The sequence below is a fragment of the Crotalus tigris genome, unplaced genomic scaffold, assembly GCF_016545835.1.
Source record: "Crotalus tigris isolate CLP2741 ecotype Arizona unplaced genomic scaffold, ASM1654583v1 scf7180000017639.5415321, whole genome shotgun sequence".
Taxonomy (NCBI): Eukaryota; Metazoa; Chordata; class Lepidosauria; order Squamata; family Viperidae; genus Crotalus; species Crotalus tigris.
This window is the reverse complement of record NW_024096532.1, coordinates 3,447,475-3,468,622: the sequence shown is the minus strand read 5'-3', so window position 1 is coordinate 3,468,622 and position 21,148 is coordinate 3,447,475. Positions and strand designations below refer to the sequence as shown.

The window sequence follows — 21,148 nt, the reverse complement described above, 5'->3', positions numbered from 1 at the left end:
CTCACCCAAATAGTTTCCCAAGTATCTAATAAAACTGGTTCACCAAAATTTTGTGCCCATTTAATCATACGTTCTTTAACTAATTCTGCTTCTGAATCCAATTCTACTAACACCCCATAAATTCTCTTAATGTGAGTTCGTCTTTGATCTTTTATTTGTTTAAAAAAAATTCTCATCTTCTCTAAGCAAACCCACATTACAATCTACCTTCCATCTATCCACAATTTGTCTGTACTGAAACCATGAGTATATAATATTTTCTTGTGCTAAATCTTCCAAAGATTTTAACTGCCAATTTTTACCATCCCATCTGAGTAATTGTGCATAAGAAACACTATCCATCTTAACTCCTCTCCTTATCCCCTCTATCGCATGCCATGATATGGCCCATAATGGAATTTTAGAATCAGTTCTATAATATTTCCTCCAGACCCAAAGTAAAGAAATCCTTATAATATGAGATTTAAAAACCCTGTCAACCTTTTTATTAAAAATTAAATAGGCATGCCATCCAAAAAGTAAATCCCAACCCTCCAAGAGGAGTATTTCTACATTTGTTAAGTTAATCCAATCACTAATTAATGTTAAAACCACAGCATCATAATACAATTTCAAGTTCGGTACCTTGAGTCCACCTCTCTCACGAGTATCTTGTATAATTTTAAGTTTTACTCTTGGTTTTTTCCCTGCCCAGATAAATTTATTGATACCTTTCTGCCATTCATTTAGATTAACCTCATTCTTTAAAATAGGTATCATTTGAAATAAAAAAAGAAACTTTGGCAGAACATTCATTTTAATCGCCGCAATTCTTCCCAGAAGAGATAATTACAACTTCTCCCAATTTTTCAACTCTCTTTTGTATCTTGACCCACAGCTTTTCATAATTATTTTTATACAGTTTTGCATTAGAGACAGATAAAATAACCCCCAAATATTTTACCTTATCAACGACCTCAAAATCTGTCAAATTAACCAAAGTCTGCTTATCAAGATTGGTCATATTTTTGGGTAATATTTTAGTCTTATTATTGTTAATTTTAAAACCTGAAACCCGTCCATATTGATGTATCAATTGTAGTAACTCTACTACAGAATGAATAGGTTGTGATAAGGTAACCACCAAGTCATCTGCAAAGGCTCTTAATTTATATTCTTTTTTATTGACTTCTGTTCCTTTTATTTGCTGTGATTCTCGAATTTTAATCAGCAATATTTCCAAAGTTAAAACAAACAGCCCACCCATTACTTCTTGTCCTGCCCTCTGGTGCCTTGGAGAATAAATCAATCTCCTCTTCTCTATGACAGCCCCATAAGTACTGGAAGATGGTTATCATATCCCCACTAATCTTTCTCTTTGATAGAGTAAGCATACTTTTAATTTTCATATTTTAACTCTGTACCTTGATCTATGATTGTACATAAATGAGGAAATAAATAAAATCACTGCAGGAGTGAATTATGACGGGTTTTTCCCCCCTAATGAAAACAGCTGAGAACAAAAAGACTCAATTTCCCAGCATGCCGCTGGCGAAGGAGCATGCGTAAGTGTCGAAACCACAGGAGGCTGAAACTTTGTGTCCGAAAATTAGCTGGATCACTTGGAAACCGGGGTTGATTTCGATCGCAGCCGGAATGGCAAGTGGGCAGCGGTATCCGGACAAGGTCGTCATAGTAACGGGAGGGACCAGCGGCATTGGCGAAGGCATCGTGAGAGAATTTGGTGAGATTAGGGAGATGGAGTGAGGAGTGGGAAGAGGAGCAGGAAAGTTTACACCCCACCCCCCAAAAGTCTTTGGACCTTCAGTGCAGCGTCTGGCATGAAACTTTATCCTCAAAGTTACAGTGTTGAACTGGAGAGGGTCTAAAGTAGACGAAATTTGGAGTGAAAGAGGTGAACTCGGTATGTGCCCAGAGTCACGATTGTTTAAATTCAAGGAACTCCCATTCCTTCCCCCTCCCCAGCAGCATCCGCTATCGGGGACTACACCTGAACACCATTGCCATTAATTAGAGGCTTAGCATATATAAATTCATTGGCCTTGAAGATGCTATTAAAGAAAATGAAAGAATCTTTTTCGGCTGAAACATGGCTCTGTGTTGTAATCAAAGGGTTTAGTGTTTTGTGTGATTCCAACCATTGTGTAAACTGCAGGACTTTGGACTGTGTATTTTTCCCAATTATCAGTTCCTGATATCAGACTTTTTTAGCATGAGCCCCTCTGTTCAAAGATTAACTACTAGTCAGTATACAGTGTTGCGCAATCAGTCAGCTGGGGAATTCTGGGAGTTGAAGTCCACACAGCTAAAATTTGCCAGGGCTGAGAAACGCTTCACTAGCAGAACAAATTCTGCCTGTGGTGTCAGAAAGCCCCTTCCGTCCAGGAAACAGATTGAAACAACATCCTGTCTGTCTGATGGGCATGCACACACACACACACATAGATTCTGTCCATGCTGCCAAATGAGGAACAAAATAAATTCAGAAAACTGAATTTCTGTTCAGAAATTGATGAAGACTCTCTCTATATGTGGATATTTATAATACAGGTCAGTGGGGGGATTCAAATATGTGAACAACTGGTTCTCTGTGTGGATGGTGCTTCTGGAATTCCATTATGGGCCTGGGCAACAAAAAATTAGCTACCGGTTCTACCGAAGAGATGCGAACTGGCTGAATCCCACCACTGGTACAGGTACTCCTCAATTTAAGACCACAACTGAGCCCAAAATTTCCGAGATGTTTGATAAGTGAATTTTGCCCCATTTTACGATCTTTCTTGCTACAGTTGTTAAGTGAATCACTGTAGTTATTAAGTTAGTAACACAGTTGTTAAGCAAATCTGACTTCCCTATTGACTTTGTTTGGAGAAGATCACAAAAAGTGATCACATGATGCCGGGACACTGCCACCGTCATAAATATGAGTCAGTTGCCAAGCATCTGAATTTTGATCATGTGACCATGGGCATACTGCAATGGTTGTAAGTTTGAAAAATGGTCATGAGTCATTTTTTTCAGTGCCATTGTAATTTTGAATGGTCACTAAATGAACTGTTGTAAATCAAGGACTACCTGAATTTTCAAACTTTTTCATATTTCAAGGGTAGAAATTTTAATGAATTAGCTTTGGTATTTCTTTCAATTCAGTTTCCATTCCCAGTTTTTCACCATAGCCTGAAAATGAATTAAAATTATTTGTTCTACCTTTAAAAATAAGTATTCTCCCCCATGCCAGTTTATAGAAACTTAGAAAGCAGCTGTTTAATCACCCAATGTTAAACAATATACAATGTAATGATTATAAACACCTTGGTTTAAAAAATGAGACCAAACAGCGAAGAACAAAATTAAATATAGGATAGGGAGAGTAATAAACTTTAGAATTCCTAGCAGATTACAAAGGTTTAAAAGAAGAGTACACATTGTGCAGTCTCCCTTAATATTTTAGATGCAACTCCCAAGGGCCCTCCCCAAATTGCTACTAAATTACAATACTTAATATTTAATAACAACAACAATAAAGTTGGAAGGGACCTTGGAGGTCATCTAGTCCAACCCCCTGCTCAGGCAGGAAACCCTATACCATTTCGGACAAATGCCTGTCCAATCTCTTCTTTAAAACTTCCAGTATTGGAGCATTCACAGCTTCTGGAAGCAGGTTGTTCCACTGATTAATTGTTCTAACTGTCAGGAAGTTTCTCCTTAGTTCTAGGTTGCTTCTCTCTTTGATTAGTTCCCATCCATTGCTTCTTGTCCTGCCTTCAGGGGCTGTGGAGAATAGCTTGACTCCCTCTTCTTTGTGGCAGACCCTGAGATATTGGAACATTGCTATCATGTCCCCCCTCGTCCTTCTCTTCATTAAACAAGACATATCCAATTCCAGCAACTGTTCCTTATATGTTTTAGCCTCCAGTTCCCTAATCATCTTTGTTGCTGGGAAGGGCTTGAAATTAATGATCATTGGATTAGTTTAATTTAATCAAACATATAAAGTTTCTATTGAGTCAATCTTGACTCCTATTGACTAACGGACATGATTTGCAGTTTTATGTTATCAATCCAGAAGTGACTTGTGATATTTTTCCAGGATATTTTTTCAATACCCTAGTTTAGCCCAAAGTCTAGTGATCTCCCAACAAAGTAATCACCAGACCTTACTCCGCTTATTTTTCAAGATCAGTGAAGATCAGTTGGGTGCTGCCACTTACGTGGGAGGCAATGAAACATATGCCTTTTCAAACTATAGCCAATTGCCCCAAGTCATATTGATTTAATAGACCAATAGTCTAATAATCTAATCTAATGGACCAATAGTCAACCTTAGCAACTTTAAGATGTATGAACTTCAACTTCCAGAATTCTGGGGGTTGGAATTCACATATTTTAAACGTTGCCAAGATTGACAAACTCTGATCTGACATATCGTAGTTTCTATATTCATAAACTGTTATTGGGTGAAAGGAACCAATATAATACAGGTAGTCCTTAATTTAAGTCAACAATTGGGATCAGAATTTTTGTTCCTAAGGAAGATGATTATTGAGTCACGCCCAATTTTACAAATTTTTTTCCAGTGGTCGGTAAGCAAATCACTGCAGTTGTTATGTAAACCAGATATTTTTATTAAGCAAATCCAGCTTCCCCTATTGACTTTGCTTGTTGGAAACCAGTGGTAAGATTGTAAATGGTGATCACATAATTCCCAGGATGCTGGAACCATCGTAAATACGTGCTGGTTGCCAAGCACCCAAATTTCAATCATATGACCATGGGAATGCTCTGATAGTCATAAGTGTGAGGACTAGACACAAGTCACTGTTTTCAGTGCTGATGTAACTTCGAATGGTCACTAAACAAATGGTTGTCAGTCAAAAACTTACCTGTAATTTGCTATATGCCCTTCCTGTATTGCTCATCAAATTGTGTGGTGAACAAAGTCACTGGAGTTTGTCTTGAGCATCTCCCACTCTGTTTCTTTTCCTTTCCAGTTCATCATGGAGCCAAAGTGGTCTTCTGTGCACCAGCATCAGAAGGTGAGGCATAGCAGCTCTTTCACTATCCTCGCTTTATACTGGATGATTTATGATCCTGCTCCCATCCAAGTTAATCAGAGTGACAGACTAAAAGGAAATACAGGTAGTCCTCGACTTATGACCACAATTGAGCACCAAGTTTCTTTTGTTAAATGAGACATTTATTAAGTGAGTTTTGCCCCATTTTACAAACTTTCTTGTCACAGTTGTTAAGTGAATCACTGCAGTTGATAAGATAGTAACCCGGTTGTTAAGTGAATCGGGCTTCCCAATTGACTTGGCTTGTCAGAAGTTCGCAAAAGGGATCACATGACCTTGGGACAGAGCAGAGATCCTAAACATGAACTGGTTGCCAAGCGTCTGAATTTTGATCACATGATCATGGGGATGCTGCAAAGGTCATAAGTGTGAAAAACGTTCATAAGTCACATTTTTCAGTGCGATTGTAACTTTGAACGGTCATAAAGTGAACTGTCATAAAGGACTACCTGTACCAGGTTTGGACAAACAGGAAGTTGACAACTCTCTAAGGAAAAATAATATGTAGATGAAGCAAAGATGAACATATAGTTCAGTGGTGGCGAACCTATGGCATGGGTGCCAGAGGCGGCACTCGGAGCTCTCTCTGTGGGCACAGATGCCGTTGCCCCAGCCTTGCCTCACCCCGCGACCCCCTCCTCTCCAGCAGCCCCCCTGAAGGAGAGTTGCCCTCGAGGGTGGCCCACATGGAGCAGCGCAGCCAAGGACATGGCATCCAGACAATGTAGACAAGACTCTGCCCTCACACCCCATCATGCAGTTGATGCTGCAGGGTGCGGGCAGAGGGTGTGGCCACCATAGCGCTTCTGGGCTGCCTGGGCGATCGGTGGGCCCTGGAGGCGGTGAATGGTCCTGTGGGCAGGCGGGGCAGGGGATGAGGGCAGAGCGGGGGCAGGGCGGAGTGGTGGTGGAGTGGGGGCGGGGCCAGTTTTTGGGCACTCAGTTTCTAAAAGGTTCGCCGTCACTGATATAGTTCATGGCAGCACGTGTCTTTTAATAAAATCCATCATCCTCACGTGGTGCTGTAAGACACATTCTAATTTTTAGATGAAAGAAAGTAAGTACCTACTTCTTGGAGTTTTGCTAGAAGTAAAAATTCAGCAATCTATCTTTGCAAAAAAATGAAAGCAATGAGAAAAATCAATATTTTCTGGCCAGAAAAATCAAACACTCACTAAATCACTAGCATGCCCACTTGCTACAAAGGCAATTTTAAATTTTTCTGGGGAGATGAATTTTATTTAGGAAAATGGGATGTGTGATCTTTCCTAAGGAAAACAAAATATATAATAATGACCTTTTTAATTGAGCAGCAATTTGAGGGATGCTGGATTCATCACACACAGAGTATAAGGGCTCCTGCTTGAGCAAGGGGTTGGACTAGATGACCTACAATAGGCATGTCAAACTGCTGGCCCACAGGCCAGATGTGTCACGCCAAAACCGCGTCCACCCCATTGCCGGCAATGGGGAAAAAGTCATGATATGTCGTACAATGTCATGTGACATCGCAAGTTTATATGCCTGATCTACAAGGTCCCTTCCAACTCTGTTATTCTGTAAACTATTCTGTAAAAAAACTTATCATCTAAGGCTCACTAACCTAACTTTGGCTTGGGTTCTGGTTACCTATTTTATTTTGTTCTTGAATCAAACTGTAGTATAGTGGCTTAGTGGTGAAGCCACTTGGAAGGTTGAGAATTCATTCCTAGTTAGTGGCGGAAAAAAATACCTGCTGGGAACGCCACATGGTGTCAGGAAGGGCATCCAGCCAGTAAACATTCAGCTCTATCCAATCGCCCTGACTCTATCCCGCATTAAGGGACTGCAGAGTCGTATAAAGGGAGTTGTTTTTTTAAAAAAATGAATCAAATTGTTTCTGAATTCACACAATGTAACGATAAAGTAAGCTCATCTATCTTACTTAGAAAGAAAAAAAACAAAGAAACAAAGAGAGAAAGAAAGAGAAAGAAAGAAAGAAAGAAAGAAAGAAAGAAAGAAAGAAAGAAAGAAAGAAAGAAAAATATCCATACTTAGTACTAACTGACTGAGTTAGCTCTCAGCCTTTCTATTCCTCTTCCTGAAATTTAAATTCCTTCCTTGGTTAAATAAAATAGGTAATTTGCCTTGATAGCTTAAATAGTCTTTCCAACCCCATAATGCTGGGCTAGACCTAATAGCAGGTAGAACTCTTTGGCTGCAGATTTTCTTGGCTAAAAAACAAACTCACAACAATTATACTTACCAGACTGGCAACGTGTCTTGTCAATGATGAACTTAGTAAATTGCCATTAAAATGGACAAGCCTTTTCACAATGGGCTGTATTTGAGAATGCTACTCATGAGTAGATCTTGGGGCAAGATGGAAATACCCTAATTCCTATTTTTATTTAATTATTCAAATCTGTAGTAACCATCCAATTCCAATTGATTAACCAGCTATGTTTCCACTGTATTCTAAAAGCAGATTTTTTTTAAAATAATGGAAGCTACTGGGCCTCATGTTTTCAAATCCTGCTATGAAAATTTTTTCAGGGGTTGGTGGAAATCAATTTCTCAGGTGTGAGTGGCATATCTGTTAGCTTCACTTGGACCATGGCTGGAACTAGAGAGATAGCTAAAGACTCCAGGTATAAATAATTTGGGAGAAAATGGTTATCCTTCCCTTACAGTTCCCTATGGCAGCACTAAATCTACTTTGCATCTCTTTGCAGAGGGAAAAGGAAAAGTTCTTGAGAGGGAACTTGCAGAAGGTGGATCAGGAGAAGGCCGCTTTGTGGTCTGTGATGTCCTCTGTGAAGCAGACATGCAGGTAGGCTGGAACTGAGAGAAGAAAAATGGTTTAGCAGGCCCATGATATTCTTACGGTTTTCATGAACTTCTGTATTTTCCTCATAGCTTCCCCAGTGGAACTTCTCACATTGAAGTCCAATGCTCCTGGTTCACCTTGTCAAAGCATTGCTCTCCAATCTCCCCGATGCACCAAATCTAGGGTTTCCCAACCTTGGCAATTTTAAGGAAGTGAAGACTTTAACTCCCAGAATTCCTCAGCCAGCATGGTTGATTGGGGAATCTTGGGAGATGAAGTCCAAGCATGTTAAAGTTGCCAAGGTTGGGAAACCCTGACCAAGATTCTTCAGCCTATTCTTCGTTTTGGATATAATGCTGAGTTGAAAATAGTTGAAAGGCAACCAATAGATTCACACATTGCACACTCTTTGTTGAGTCCGTCGCGAAATGGTAAGACACGAGAAGCAGTTGTAGTTCTCAGGAAACCTTTATTCTTCAGTTCAGCTTACGTTGGAATATGGCGGCAACGCCTAAAACCCTCGGCCTCCTTTTATAGGCCTTTCCCGGGTCAATCTGCTACTTTTGGCGCGCCAGCACCCGCGCATGCGCACACGTACTGGCGACAGCCTGTCTGGTCCGGGACCGCCTGCAATGCCCCGAGCCTGCTTGCAAGGCTCAGGACATAACACCCCTTTCCCCCGGGCTAAAACTACGACCAATGCCATAATAATACACAACCCACTCTTAGTACAATGCTCTGTTCCCCCCGTTTCCATTGCCTTAATGTTTCTACCTTCCTACTGGCTCTGTTTAGCCAATAGTGTTATGTAATCCTCTAAGTACTTAGGAGATTTCCTTGCTCTCTGTGACCTCCTAAGCTCTGGGTGTCTGACAGGTACCCCCTGACTGAGGGGTGATGTGTGCCTGTTTCCCTTGTTATGCCTTGGTGACTCCCAAGGACTGTGCTCCAATGCCTGGCCTGCTTGCTTGCCCACCGGGCTCGTCAGGCCAGGGCTTCTTCCAGTGTATGACCTGGTTGTCCCGCCTAGCTGTAGGCTCTCTGGCCCTTCTAAGTGACTGTCACTGTTGGGCGTTTCTGTAGAACCTCCTAGGTCCATCCAAGACCTGTCAGGAGGCTGTCTATCCCCTGAATCCCATTCTGTGTCCGGGCTTGTGTGGGTTTCAGTACTGTCCCAAAACTCAGTTGTCCCCTGAGTGTAGTCAGAGGTGTTGTAGTCTGGATTTGGTTCCTTGACCACCTCCCTGTGTGTTTGCCCCCTTCTAGGGACAGGGTTGAAGTCAGGCCAACTAGGAGGAGTGTGTGCCAGCTCTCTTGCAGGGAATGGATTGTTGGGATGCTCCCGGGTATTCACTCTGACTGGAGTACTGAGTGATACGGGTGAGAAGTGATCATGCCCCCGGGGTGACTCCCTGGCTGGAGTAGGCGTGAATGCCTGATAACTGGTTAAGCTCCTAGAATTCCTGTTTGGAGCACTCGCGGAATTTTGGGATGGGCCGTTTGTGGCTCCCTCATTGGTAAAGGGAAGCATTCCATGCCCCTCCCTTTGCTCAAAGGGCTCCCCCTCCCCCTGGAAAAGACCCAGGAGTCTCAGCGGGAAGGTCCCGTCTAGGGCGAAGTTGGTCAATGTGCCGATGCAGGACATGACCGTTGTCCAGGGATACCTCGTAGGATAGAGGACCTGTGACCCTGGATATAGATGCGGGGACCCATGTATGACCAGGCCCGTAATTACGAGTCCAAACCGGGGCACCCACAAGTAGTTGCCTAGGTGCCCTGGGGTGTGAGACAGAAGGAGGCAGTCTGTCCGATGCAACCGGTCAAGCTTGGTAGTCAGTTTGCACCCCCAACGAAGTTCAGCTGGGCTCCTCCCTGTAGAAGTGGATGGTGTGGTGCGATAAGAAAGGAGGAAGTCAGCCAATCTCTGATGCCAGTCCCCGTAGGTGAGCCTCTTCAAGGCGTCCTTGGTGATGCGAACCATGCGTTCAGCCATACCATTGGTGGATGGGTGGAAAGGTGCAGAAGTGGCATGACGAATCATGTTAGCCTGCAAGAAAGCTTGGAATTCGGAGGAAGTGAATTGAGGGCCGTTGTCAGACACAATGACGTCTGGGAGCCCGTGTGCAGCAAAAATCCCCCTCAGTACCTGAATAGTCTTTGCAGTGGTGGTGGAAGAGACAGGTACAACCTCAAGCCATTTTGAATGGCTGTCAACGAGGACCAAGAAGAATTGACCCTGAAAGGGCCCAGCGTAGTCAATGTGCACCCTAGACCATGGAGACTGTGTTTCCTCCCATCTATGCACAGGAGCTTGGGGCATTTCAGGGCGTGAGCGTTGACAAAGGTGGCAAGCATGCACCTTAGCTTCTATGTCTTTGTCTACACCTGGCCACCACAAGTGGCTGCGTGCAAGAGCCTTCATTCGTACAATGCCAGGATGACCCTCGTGGAGGGAATCTAAGACCCTAGTCCTCATTGAGGTGGGAATGACAACTCTGCTTCCCCAAAGCAGACAACCCTGAGAGGTGGACAACTCGTTCCGTTTAGACCAGAAACTCTGAAACTCAGGACTAGGACAGTGCTCAGGCCATCCAGACAAAACCCAAGAAAGGACACGTGAAAGTGTGTGATCTGTGCCTGATTCAGCGGCTACATCCCTGGCATTCAGGGGGGACTCGGGCAAGGCTTGAATGGAGAGAATATTGATGGCTGGCGCGGGGTCAGCCTCTATTACCGGCAGGGGTAATCTACTGAGGCCATCAGCATGGCCCATTTCCTTCCCAGGCTTGTGAAGTAGGGAAAAATCATATGCAGACAAAAAGATAGATCACCTGAGCATCCTGGGGGAGATGATTTGGGGAGTTTGTTTACGTGTGGTAAACAGTCCCAACAAAGGCTTATGGTCAGTGAAGACTGTGAAATGCCTACCATATAAAAAATCATGGAATTTTTTAATTCCAGCAACAACAGCTAAGGCTTCCCTGTCTATTTGAGCATAGTTGCGCTCAGCTGAAGACAATGTCCTGGAGTAATATGCAACAGGAACCTGAGTTCCATCAGCCCTGAGGTGGCTCAGTACAGCACCCACCCCATAAGGGGAAGCATCACAAGCGATGCACACAGGAAGGGACTCATTGAAGTGAGCAAGTACACTGTTAGAAGTGAGCAAGGCCTTGACCTCATTGAAACTAGCCTCATGTGTTTGTGACCACTGCCACACTGCCTGTTTATCTAGTAGCCTGTGAAGAGGCTCAGCTACACTAGCCTTGTGTGGAAGAAAGGAATTGTAGAAATTCAGAAGGCCCAGAAAAGCCTGTAGTTCGGCCTTAGACTTTGGCCTAGGGGCTTGCATAATGGCTTTTAGTTTGGATTCAGCAGGATGAATCCCAGCAGCATCAATTTTGAACCCCAGAAACTCAGTAGAAGGCACCCCAATTTTACATTTGTCCTTCTTGAGTTTGAGTCCCGTTTTTCTGAACCTTAATAGGACAGCCCTTAGCCTTTCAGCTAGAATGTGTGTGGAGTCTCCTGCAATTAAGACATCATCAAAATAGGGGCAAACCCCAGGTATACCCCGTAGTGTGTTTTCCATTACGCTTTGGAAAATCCCAGGAGCGACATTTACTCCAAATTGAAGTCTCTTTACCTTGAAAGCCCCTCTGTGGGTCACAATAGTCTGAGCTATAGCAGCGTCATCATCAACAGGCAGCTGTTGATATGCTTGAGCTAGGTCAAGCTTTGCAAAAACGCGCCCCCCCTTGAGGGAGGCCAGGATATGACTGACCACAGGAACAGGATAGGCATGTTGCTGCCATGCCTTATTTAGAGTGCATTTGTAATCAGCACAGATGCGAATGTCCCCATTTGCCTTAAGAGGCGTGACAATGGGGGTCTCCCATGGACTGGAGTCAACTGGTTCTAGAATTCCTTGTTGGATCAGTTTATCCAATTCAGTGTCAATTTTACTCTTTAAAGCAAAAGGGACCCTTCTTGCTTTAATTCTAATGGGAGTGAGCGTGGGGTCTAGTTTTAACGACACAGGGGGTCCTTTGAATATGCCCAGCTGGGGGCTGAAAACGTCTGCAAATTCTTTGCAGACTTCCTGTAGGTCGAGTGTTTGTAGGCTGTTGAGCCCTGTGACGTGTATCCCCAAGGCCTCAAACCACTTGAGTCCTATGAGACTCGTTTGTTCACCCTCTACTACTATTAGGTCTAGTGGACCCTCAAAATCCTTATACTGTACGTTAAGGGTGGCCTCCCCCTTAACACACCCTCTGGAGTTTTGAAAGTCCGTTAGCACAATGTCAGAAGGCCTCAACTTGGCCTGGGTTCCGCTGCCGGAACAAATCTTCCTAAATGTGTGCATAGAAATGATTAAAAGTGCAGACCCCGTGTCCAGTTCCATAGTTAATAGAACCCCTTGTAGCTTCACCTTAAGTGACAGCTTTTTCTTAATGGGCTTGTGTGTGCCTGTCCTGTAGATGCTTCTTCGCGAAGCGCAAAACCCCACCCTATTCTGGCTGGGGACCCTGGTACCTTTCAGGTGCAATTCTTCCTGAGGTTGAACCTTCTGACGGCCCAGGCACACAGCTGCAATGTGTCCTTGTTTTCCGCACGCCCGGCAGATAGCGGAGCGGAACTTGCAGTCGGCTCTCTTGTGGCGACCTTCACAACCGATGCACTTGGGGAGAGCTGAAGAGCTTCCTCTTGGTTTTCCTTCCTTTGTGGGGTGGAGACGGTCCACTTCCTCGTCCGGATCCTCCTCGGAGTTTCTTTGGACTTCTTCCTGGTGCACGGACGCAGCATCTGGACTGTTTCTGATCGGCCGCATGTTCTTGATGGCGCCGCCCGCTGCTTCTTCTGCGGTGACCTCTCTCAAGGCATCTTGGAAAGACAAGTCCTCCTTGGCGAAAAGTCTCTGTTGCAACTCTCGATGCCTTAGCCCGCATACAAACCGGTCTTCAGTCGTTCCTCGAGGTCCTTGAACTCGCAATGTTTGGCGGCTTTCCTCAGTGCGGCGATGTACTCCTTGGCCGATTCTCTGGGTCGTTGATCCCTCTGCTCGAAGGTGTGGCGCCACGCGATGACGGACATCTTAGGCTGGAAGTGCTCCTTCAATAACTTCTTTAGATCTGTGTAGCTGACAGACTCTAAAGGAACAGGTGCTGTGAGGTTCTCAGCGATTTCGAATGCGTCTTGACCGCAAATGCACAGCAGGGTGGCAGCCTTCAAGCTCTCTTCCCTCACCTGGTTCACTTTGAGGTACTTTTCCACCCTGGCTACGTAGGACTCCCACCTCTCTGGATGTGAGACGTCGAATTCCAAAAGCCTTCCAATCTTTGCCATTTCGAATCAGGAAGGGTCTATCAGCCAGCCTACCCCCAAATGCGCACTGGATTGGCAGGTAGCTGCCGAGTCAACGCCGTTCCTGCCGCTCCGGACTCACTCGGGTAAGCTTTACACCTTTTCTTCTTTGATGTAAGGTGATCCCATCCTCGTCGCCAGTGTTAAGTCCGTCGTGAAATGGTAAGACACGAGAAGCAGTTGTAGTTCTCAGGAAACCTTTATTCTTCAGTTCAGCTTACATTGGAATATGGCGGCAACACCTAAAACTCTCGGCCTCCTTTTATAGGCCTTTCCCGGGTCAATCTGCTACTTTTGGCGCGCCAGCACCCGCGCATGCGCACACGTACTGGCGACAGCCTGTCTGGTCCCGGGCAGCTTGCACCTGCCCGGGACCACCTGCAATGCCCCGAGCCTGCTTGCAAGGCTCAGGACATAACACTCTTCATGTGACAAGTTTGGTTTTGATTTAGCATGAAATGCAAACTCAGCCAGTCAGGTTTGTAAATTGTGGCTTCTGGCTTTGTATTCTGAGCAAAGAGGCCTTATCTAGCTTGTTCAACAAATAAAAGAAACTTATGATTTTGTGCGGTGTGGAAACCTAGCACAGGGCCAGCTCAAAGGGTCATATGTATCTACACTTTCCTGATTCTTGAGTAAATGTGCAGAACAAGTGGTAACCAGTGTCTGTAAAGCAATTCATAAGCTATAGAGAACTTTGGGGACAACATTCCTCTGAATAACAGCAATGAAGGAATAGGTAAAATGCCAAATCTTTCCCATTCTCATTGGTTGAATATGCCTACTTCATCTCTCTTTAGCCTTTACTTTGTACAAATATATGTTTGTGATTCCTACTTAGCTGCTTACATATCCACCTGCCATTATCATCTCAGATTTTCCACATGGTTCCCATCCAAATACTAAGTAGACGTATTAGTACTTAGCTTAGCTTCAGAAAGATGGCTGTATCACAGTTTCACAGGCCACATCCTTGGAAAATTGCCTTAAATCTACCTTCCTCTATGACTCAGGCAGTAGCTACCAACTGTCCACATTTTTCATACTGATAACAAAAGTTTATGATTGGACTTGGCTGTTTAAAAAGGTTGCAGCTCCTAAAGAACCACATAATTTGATTCTCTTCCACGTAGCAATAGCAATAGCACTTTGACTTATATACCCTTTCATAGTGCTTTACAGCCCTCTCTAGGTAGTTTACAGAGTCAGCATATTGCCCCCTACAATCCAGGTCCTCATTTTACCAAACTCGGAAGGGTGGAAGGCTGAGTCAACCTTGAGCCGGTGAGGAACGAACTGTAGGCAGTGGACAGAGTCAGGCTGCAATACTGCATTCTAACCACTGTGCCACCACAATTCCTAACATCCCTGAAATCTTTCTCTTTTTACCCTGTACCTTCTCTACAGAGGTTGGTTTCGGTGACCATAGAACAGTATGGACAACTAGATTGCCTGGTGAACAATGCTGGAGGGCGTGAGTCATTTCCAAAATGATTGGGCTTGTCTTGTTAACCATTTAAAAATGTTGTTACTCATCCCACTAATCCCAACAATATTCTTATTTATGTGATGGTAGCGAATATCCATAGCTCAAGTGGAGGATGAGGGTGGAGGTTCATTCTCTCAGCTTGTGAGTGGGTTTCCAAATGTTTTGTTATTAGGCTAGACAATATCTTCAGGGGAGTTCAGGTGATGTCAGTGTCAGTGTTCCTCTGTTCATGTGGTCAGTAGGTCTTGTGATGGGGAGGTCACAAGACCCATCACAAGACCCTCACCTCACCTGACGTGTTCTCCCTATCATAATTCCTACTGACCACACAGAGCCCTTATAAACAGAGGAGCACTGACATTAACACCCCCTAAACTCTGCTGAAGATGTTACCTAGATTGATAACAAAATATTTGGAAACCAACCCACAAGCTCGGAGAATGAACCTCCAGCCTCATTCTTATTTATTTTGATGGTTTTGTCCATTGTTTCTGTTTGAAGCTTTTATCATACTGAGTGTCTGTAGATTTCTGTAAAGGCATCTGTTGATCTACTACTACTACTACTACTACTACTACTACTACTACTACTACTACTACTACTAATGGAAGGGACCTTGGAGGTCATCTAGTCCAACCCCCTGCTCAGGCAGGAAACCCTATACCATTTCAGACAAATGGCTGTCCAATCTCTTCTTAAAAACTTCCAGTGTTGGAGCATTCACCGCTTCTGGAGGCAGGTTATTCCACTGATTAATTGTTCTAACTGTCAGGAAGTTTCTCCTTAGTTCTAGGTGGCTTCTCTCTTTGGTTGATCTTTATGAGCAAAATGCTTTCCTCAACCTGAAACTCCCTTGCTACAATTTCCATCACTCTGTGAAAGTCTTTCCAATTTTATCTCCACAGCAACCCTGTGAGATAGATGGATAGAGAGAGAATGTAATTAACCAGTGAGCTCTAGTCAAGTGGAGACTTGATTTGGTTCTCCTCAGTCATCACTTTGAAGAAACAAGAAAGAGAACCAGCAAGGATAACATTGACTTTTATTTGACTTTTAATTGGTGTACAAATTGATCTGGGTGAGGTGTGGTTTTTGGAATGAATTTGGAATAAAAAACTTTACAGTGCTAGAAAAGCAAAATACATCCACCAGTGGGCAGGAAGGCAATCTGTATAGATCTATGCAATATCCTTTCTCTCTTTCTCTGCCAAACAGATCCCCCCAATCAAAGAATCGATGATGTGTCTGCACAAGAATTCCGCAATCTCATGGACCTCAATGTTGTCAGCTGTTTCTTAATGGCCAAGGTAGCTTTTCATATACATATATTTCTACATACACTAAGAGCACAACATATGCATACAAGGTGGCTTTTTACCACGCTGGTATGGCCTACATCTCATTGCTTACCTTACAGTTGTAAATCAAGAATTGGTGCAGAGTTTTGGAGAGACAGCAGTACAGAATTCCTGATGGGATCTTCTTTCTTCTTGCCTAGATTCTTATCTACGTTCTCCCTAGTGAGGAAATGGGCAAATCACGGGGGCAGGAACAGTCTACTTCCTTTTATGGCTGCTCTTTCCTTTGGACTGTGTGGTCATATGGACACAGTACAGTTAGTCCCCGACTTAATTAACCACAATTGAGACCAAAATTTCTGTTGCTAAGTGAGACAGTTAAGTGACTTTTGCCCCGTTTTACAGCCTTTCTTGCCACAGTTGCTAAGTGAATCTGGCTTCTCCATTGACTTTACTTGCCAGGGGATCAGATCATGATGCTTTCTTATTGTAATTCTCCATTTCTCTTCATTTTGACCGTAACAGTTTGCACTGCCCTATCTCCGGAAAACAAAAGGAAACATCATTAACATTGCGAGCATCGTTGGCCATTTTGGACAAAGGTTAGCTGTACCATATGTGGCAACCAAGGTAATCCAGATCAAAATGTTCCGGTTTTGTAAGTCCATTTTCTCATCTAGATTGCCAAGTCATAAAATCTCTGCCAGTGAAAATAATTTTTGCTCATTTCTCTGTATCAAGCTGCTCCTGAGGACTGTAGGCTCCAATTCGAGATATTTCTCTGATTTTGGTAATTTTGTTTAAACTGCTAGAAGTGCTTTCTATGTTGTGGTGTGGGGGAGCTTTTTTGCCTAAAGGCAAGATAAAAAAACTCTCCAATTCCAGGAAGGTTAAATTGCCTTAGAATTTAATAACTAAATTCATTTTAAGGAACAGAGCCACTTAATTCACTGAAGGATTCTTACTTTCAGCTTAACAGCAAGTGAGTGTCAGGGTCAGGGTTTCCTGAGATTATTTGAAGATCATTAATAGTGGATGGATGGATGGAGGGAGGGAGCGAGAGGGAGAGGGAGGGAGAGAGAGAGAGAGAGAGAGAGGGAGGGAGGGAGGGAGGGAGATTTATCAACTTTTCTGTCATATCCTGCTTTGGTGGAGGTTGTACTGTAGATGGAAGCTAATGATGTGAAAAGATGGCCTGATAGGCAGGAGAGAAATTGTCAAGATGCTGATTCCCTTTATAACTTCTCAATGCTTTCAATTTGCAGGGTGCTGTGATTGCGATGACTAAAGCTATGGCTATAGATGAAAGCCAATATGGCGTTAGAGTCAACAGGTAATATTGATTGACCTGCATGGTTAGCAAATGTGGCCCTTTGCAAAATATCTTGTGATAAAGATCCTGGTTCAATATCAGTTCTGGAATTTAATAAATGATTCCCCCCCCCCAAAAAAAACAACATTAGAGAAGAGTCTTTTTTTTCCTGCTGGGATGGGCAATCGGCAACTCTCGAGTCAAATGCGGCCCCTGATGATTTTGTGCAGCCCTTCGCTTCAGACCTTTCGTTCTCAATAGATTACTTCAAGCAGATGCAGCCTTTTGCTAGAAAAACAGGTAGTTGTTTCCCCCCCCCCACTTCAATCATCTACTGGAGGTCTAATCAAGCTTGAATTCATAGATAAGTCTGAAATTGCCACCGTATTCAGTGGGGATTAATTCCTTAACAGAAAAGCCACATAGAAAAGAGTTCCATTTAGGCACTAGTTCCATCCTGCCTGTTGGAACGGATGGATGGACAGACATAGGAGAGACACACACAGAGAGAGGTGATAGAACATGTGTTAGAGTTAGGAAAGAGAATGAGAAATTAGATGGACTGTGTTTTAAACAATGGACATCCTTTTCTGGAAAGATTACAGAAGTGGTTTGCTAGTTTGTTTTTCTAGAATGTATTCTTGGGTAGGCAACCTTGGCTCTTTTATGACTTGTAGACTTCAACTCCCAGAATTCCCGAGCCAGCTATGCTGGCTCGGGAATTCTGGGAGTTGAAGTCCACGAGTCATAAAAGAGCCAAAGTTGCCTACCCTTATAGGTAGTGCTTGACTTAACAATAGTTTGTTTAGTGACTGTTCAAAGTTACAATGACATGAAAAAAGTGACTTATGATTGTTTTTGAAAAATGGTCGCGAGTCACTTTTTTCATGTTGTGGTAACTTTGAACGGTCACTAAACAAACTTACGACCATTGCAGCATCCTCACGGTCACGTGATCAAAATTCAGGTATTTGTTAACTGACTCATATTTATGACAGTTGCAGTGTCTTGGGGTCATGTGATCACGTTTTGTGATCTTCTGACAAGCAAAGTCAATGGAGAAGCCAAATTCTGTTACTAACTTAACAACTGCAGTGATTCACTTAACAACCATGGCAAGAAAGATCATAAAATGGTGCAAAAAATCACTTAGCAACTGCTAGCTTAACAACAGAAATTTTGGGCTCAATTGTGGTTGTAGGTTAAGGACTACCTGTATTTCTTTTTTAACTACCCCATTCCAGTTTACAAGGATTTCCTGGTTGCCAATTTAGCTTTTAAAACATCAGCCAAGGAGCCCCAGTTTATTGGAGGGGCAGAGCTAAGCTACTTGAAAGTAAATCAGTAGAATTTGCTTCCAAATAAATACATACAGAATTCTCCTTGGTATTTTATCATTCTAATATACGATTCATAGCACTCCATGATATTTTTAGCAGGCCCGTGATATTCTTAAATATTTTTCACTTTTGGAAAAGAGTTGATTTGCAAGGTGGCAGTTTTGCCCTGATATTTGTTTGTGCTGTGTTGCCAGAATTTGCAGAGTGGAAGTTTTGGAGGTGATAGATGCCCTGGTGTTCATTTGTACTATGTTGCCAACCTCTGCATTAGCATATATGTAAGGCAGTTTTGATTTAACTTAACGAGATTACATTTATGAAAATAAGAATACGGAATTGTGAAGCACTTCTTACATAAAAACGGATCAATTTAGTTGCTCTTCCACAATGTTTTCTCCTTAACACTCTCTAACCATTGGAATTCCAGCATCTCACCCAGCAATATTTGGACTCCTGGATGGGAAAAGCTTGCGAGCCAGGCAGCCAATGCAGAGGCAATGATCAAGGAAGGCAAAGAGGCTCAGGCAAGTGCTTTATGGGGAAATGGGCACTGTAAGATTGAGCAATTTAGATAATGTTTCAGAAGTCCATATATAAACATTGTGAAAATACAACCAAGGCTTTTATAGCAAGAATAGCAATATCCTTGCATTGTACAAATTAAGGATACCTGCATATATTATCTGCTTAGCTTAGTTGCTTTCCTTGTCATGCAGAAGCTTTGGAAGTCCTTCTGGTGAGCCAGATGGAACTCACTCTTAGCCTGACTTTCTAACTTGGGGGTCCTCATACATGTTAGGTTGAGGAGCTAATTTAGGGGGCATGTTTGCAGCACTTCCCCAAGTGGGCCTTAATTTGAAATTTTTCCAGAGCGAAAGGCGAATCACAAAACACTAATTTATCAAAAGCCACATAAAAATATAAAACTATACAAAGCTGCAGGATCCAATCTGGGTCAATCACCGGAACCAGATGTTTAATCTTCTGAGCTTTCAGAACTTGTGCTGGAGCCCATCCAGAAGGTACTTCTCTCTCACTGTGTGCTTTGGGTTATTCTATGCATAGTATTTATATGGTGCCTGATTGTGTGTGGCTTTTTAATTATTGATTGGGGTATTGATGGCCTGCTGTGCCATCATAGAACAAAGAAACAAAAGCTGATCCACCTGCCTTTCTCCAACTTCCACACAGATGGAAAATAGAAAAACATCAACCCATTTGTTTTTGGTTTTAATGGGTGGGAGAACATGCTTCCAAACCAAATTACAGGCTGCTGCCACCCATTTTTATCTTTTTAAACATTCTTGTGGGACTTTGGCATGCTTGGAAATAAAGGTGATGATCGACTCTTCTGGTTTATGTACTTAGCAGGTACACTCTAGCACAGAGGTCTTCAAACTTGGCCCTTTTATGACTTGTGAACTTCAACTCCCAGAATTCCTCACCCAGACTGTGGTTTGGGATCCCTGTTCTAGTTATTGAACTATAAAAAAACCCTCATCATATAACTTTGAGCTCTGAAACCTTTGTTTTCTCTTCAATAAGGGCCCAAATTTCATGAGTAAAAGTAAATGTATCAGGGCATTGTATATACCTCCTTGGATAAAGAGTCCAGATTTTCCTCCTTCTCTGTTGTGTTTGCAGCTTATGGGACGGATGGGAACTCCGGCTGAGTGTGCAAAAGCTGCTCTCTACCTCGCTTCTGATGCTACGTTTTGCACCGGGATCAACCTTTTCCTCAGTGGTGGAGCTGAACTTGGCTATGGGAGGAAGAGCCACCAAAACCCCAGTTCTGGTTTTGACAGCTAGCAAGAGTCTTCTGAGATGGGACATTTTTGGCAAATTTCAAAGTCAAGTTGGGAGATCTGCTAGAGCTCCAATCTCAGCTGGCTTTGTGAAATTGAAGTGGAACAGTTCCACTGCCGCATTGATTTGTGGTAGTAAAAAATACTGTAATCGTAAATGCTCTGGGACCTTTTGAGGTTTTAATAAATTCTAACCTATCACAAAAATGAAGAAGCTTTCCCTTTTTCTCACTCCAGAAAGCTCTCTGCCTTGCACTTCCTTGTGTGGTAGGCAGCAATAATTCATTGGCAGAACAGCTGGTCCTCAGCAAGGAAAGGCCTGGCATGCCAAAATCAGGAGCCCACCCACTTTTCCCATTAATTGGCATGACAGCATGTCCAGTAGGAAATCTTAAGGCCAAATGATCTGCTTCCTGCACGCCAACATTTCACTGCAGTTTGCATTTGGTTACCTGAGGCGAGGGAAAAGAAGTGCACATGTGTGAATGCCATAACCCACCCAAATTACATTGCAATGAGGGGAAATCAATACCACTTCAGACTCCTGAAGACTATGGAGCTAAAAGGATTGCCAACTTGTGTACTTATTCAGCCTCTAATTCCATTTTGCCCCTCTGCACTACCAAAATTCAACAGCAAAATGCCAATTGTTGGTA

At 43.2% G+C, this 21,148-nt stretch overlaps 1 protein-coding gene across 2 annotated transcripts; it reads left to right on the top strand.

Annotated features, from left to right (window-relative positions):
• The first annotated feature begins 1,548 nt into the window (after positions 1 to 1,548).
• Positions 1,549 to 20,703, top strand: HSD17B14 (hydroxysteroid 17-beta dehydrogenase 14). Of its 2 annotated transcripts, none has more exons than XM_039335209.1 (9): positions 1,549 to 1,723; positions 4,992 to 5,036; positions 7,790 to 7,887; positions 14,656 to 14,722; positions 15,953 to 16,044; positions 16,561 to 16,665; positions 17,301 to 17,368; positions 19,115 to 19,211; positions 20,332 to 20,703. In XM_039335209.1, the coding sequence occupies exons 1-9, from the start codon at positions 1,636 to 1,638 to the stop codon at positions 20,494 to 20,496; spliced, it is 825 nt and encodes a 274-aa protein (XP_039191143.1). In that variant the 5' UTR covers positions 1,549 to 1,635; the 3' UTR covers positions 20,497 to 20,703. The 2 variants fall into 2 exon arrangements, with proteins under 2 accessions (XP_039191143.1, XP_039191141.1); XM_039335207.1 differs by having other exon boundaries at positions 1,584 to 1,723; positions 4,992 to 5,139.
• Positions 20,704 to 21,148: the final 445 nt, after the last annotated feature.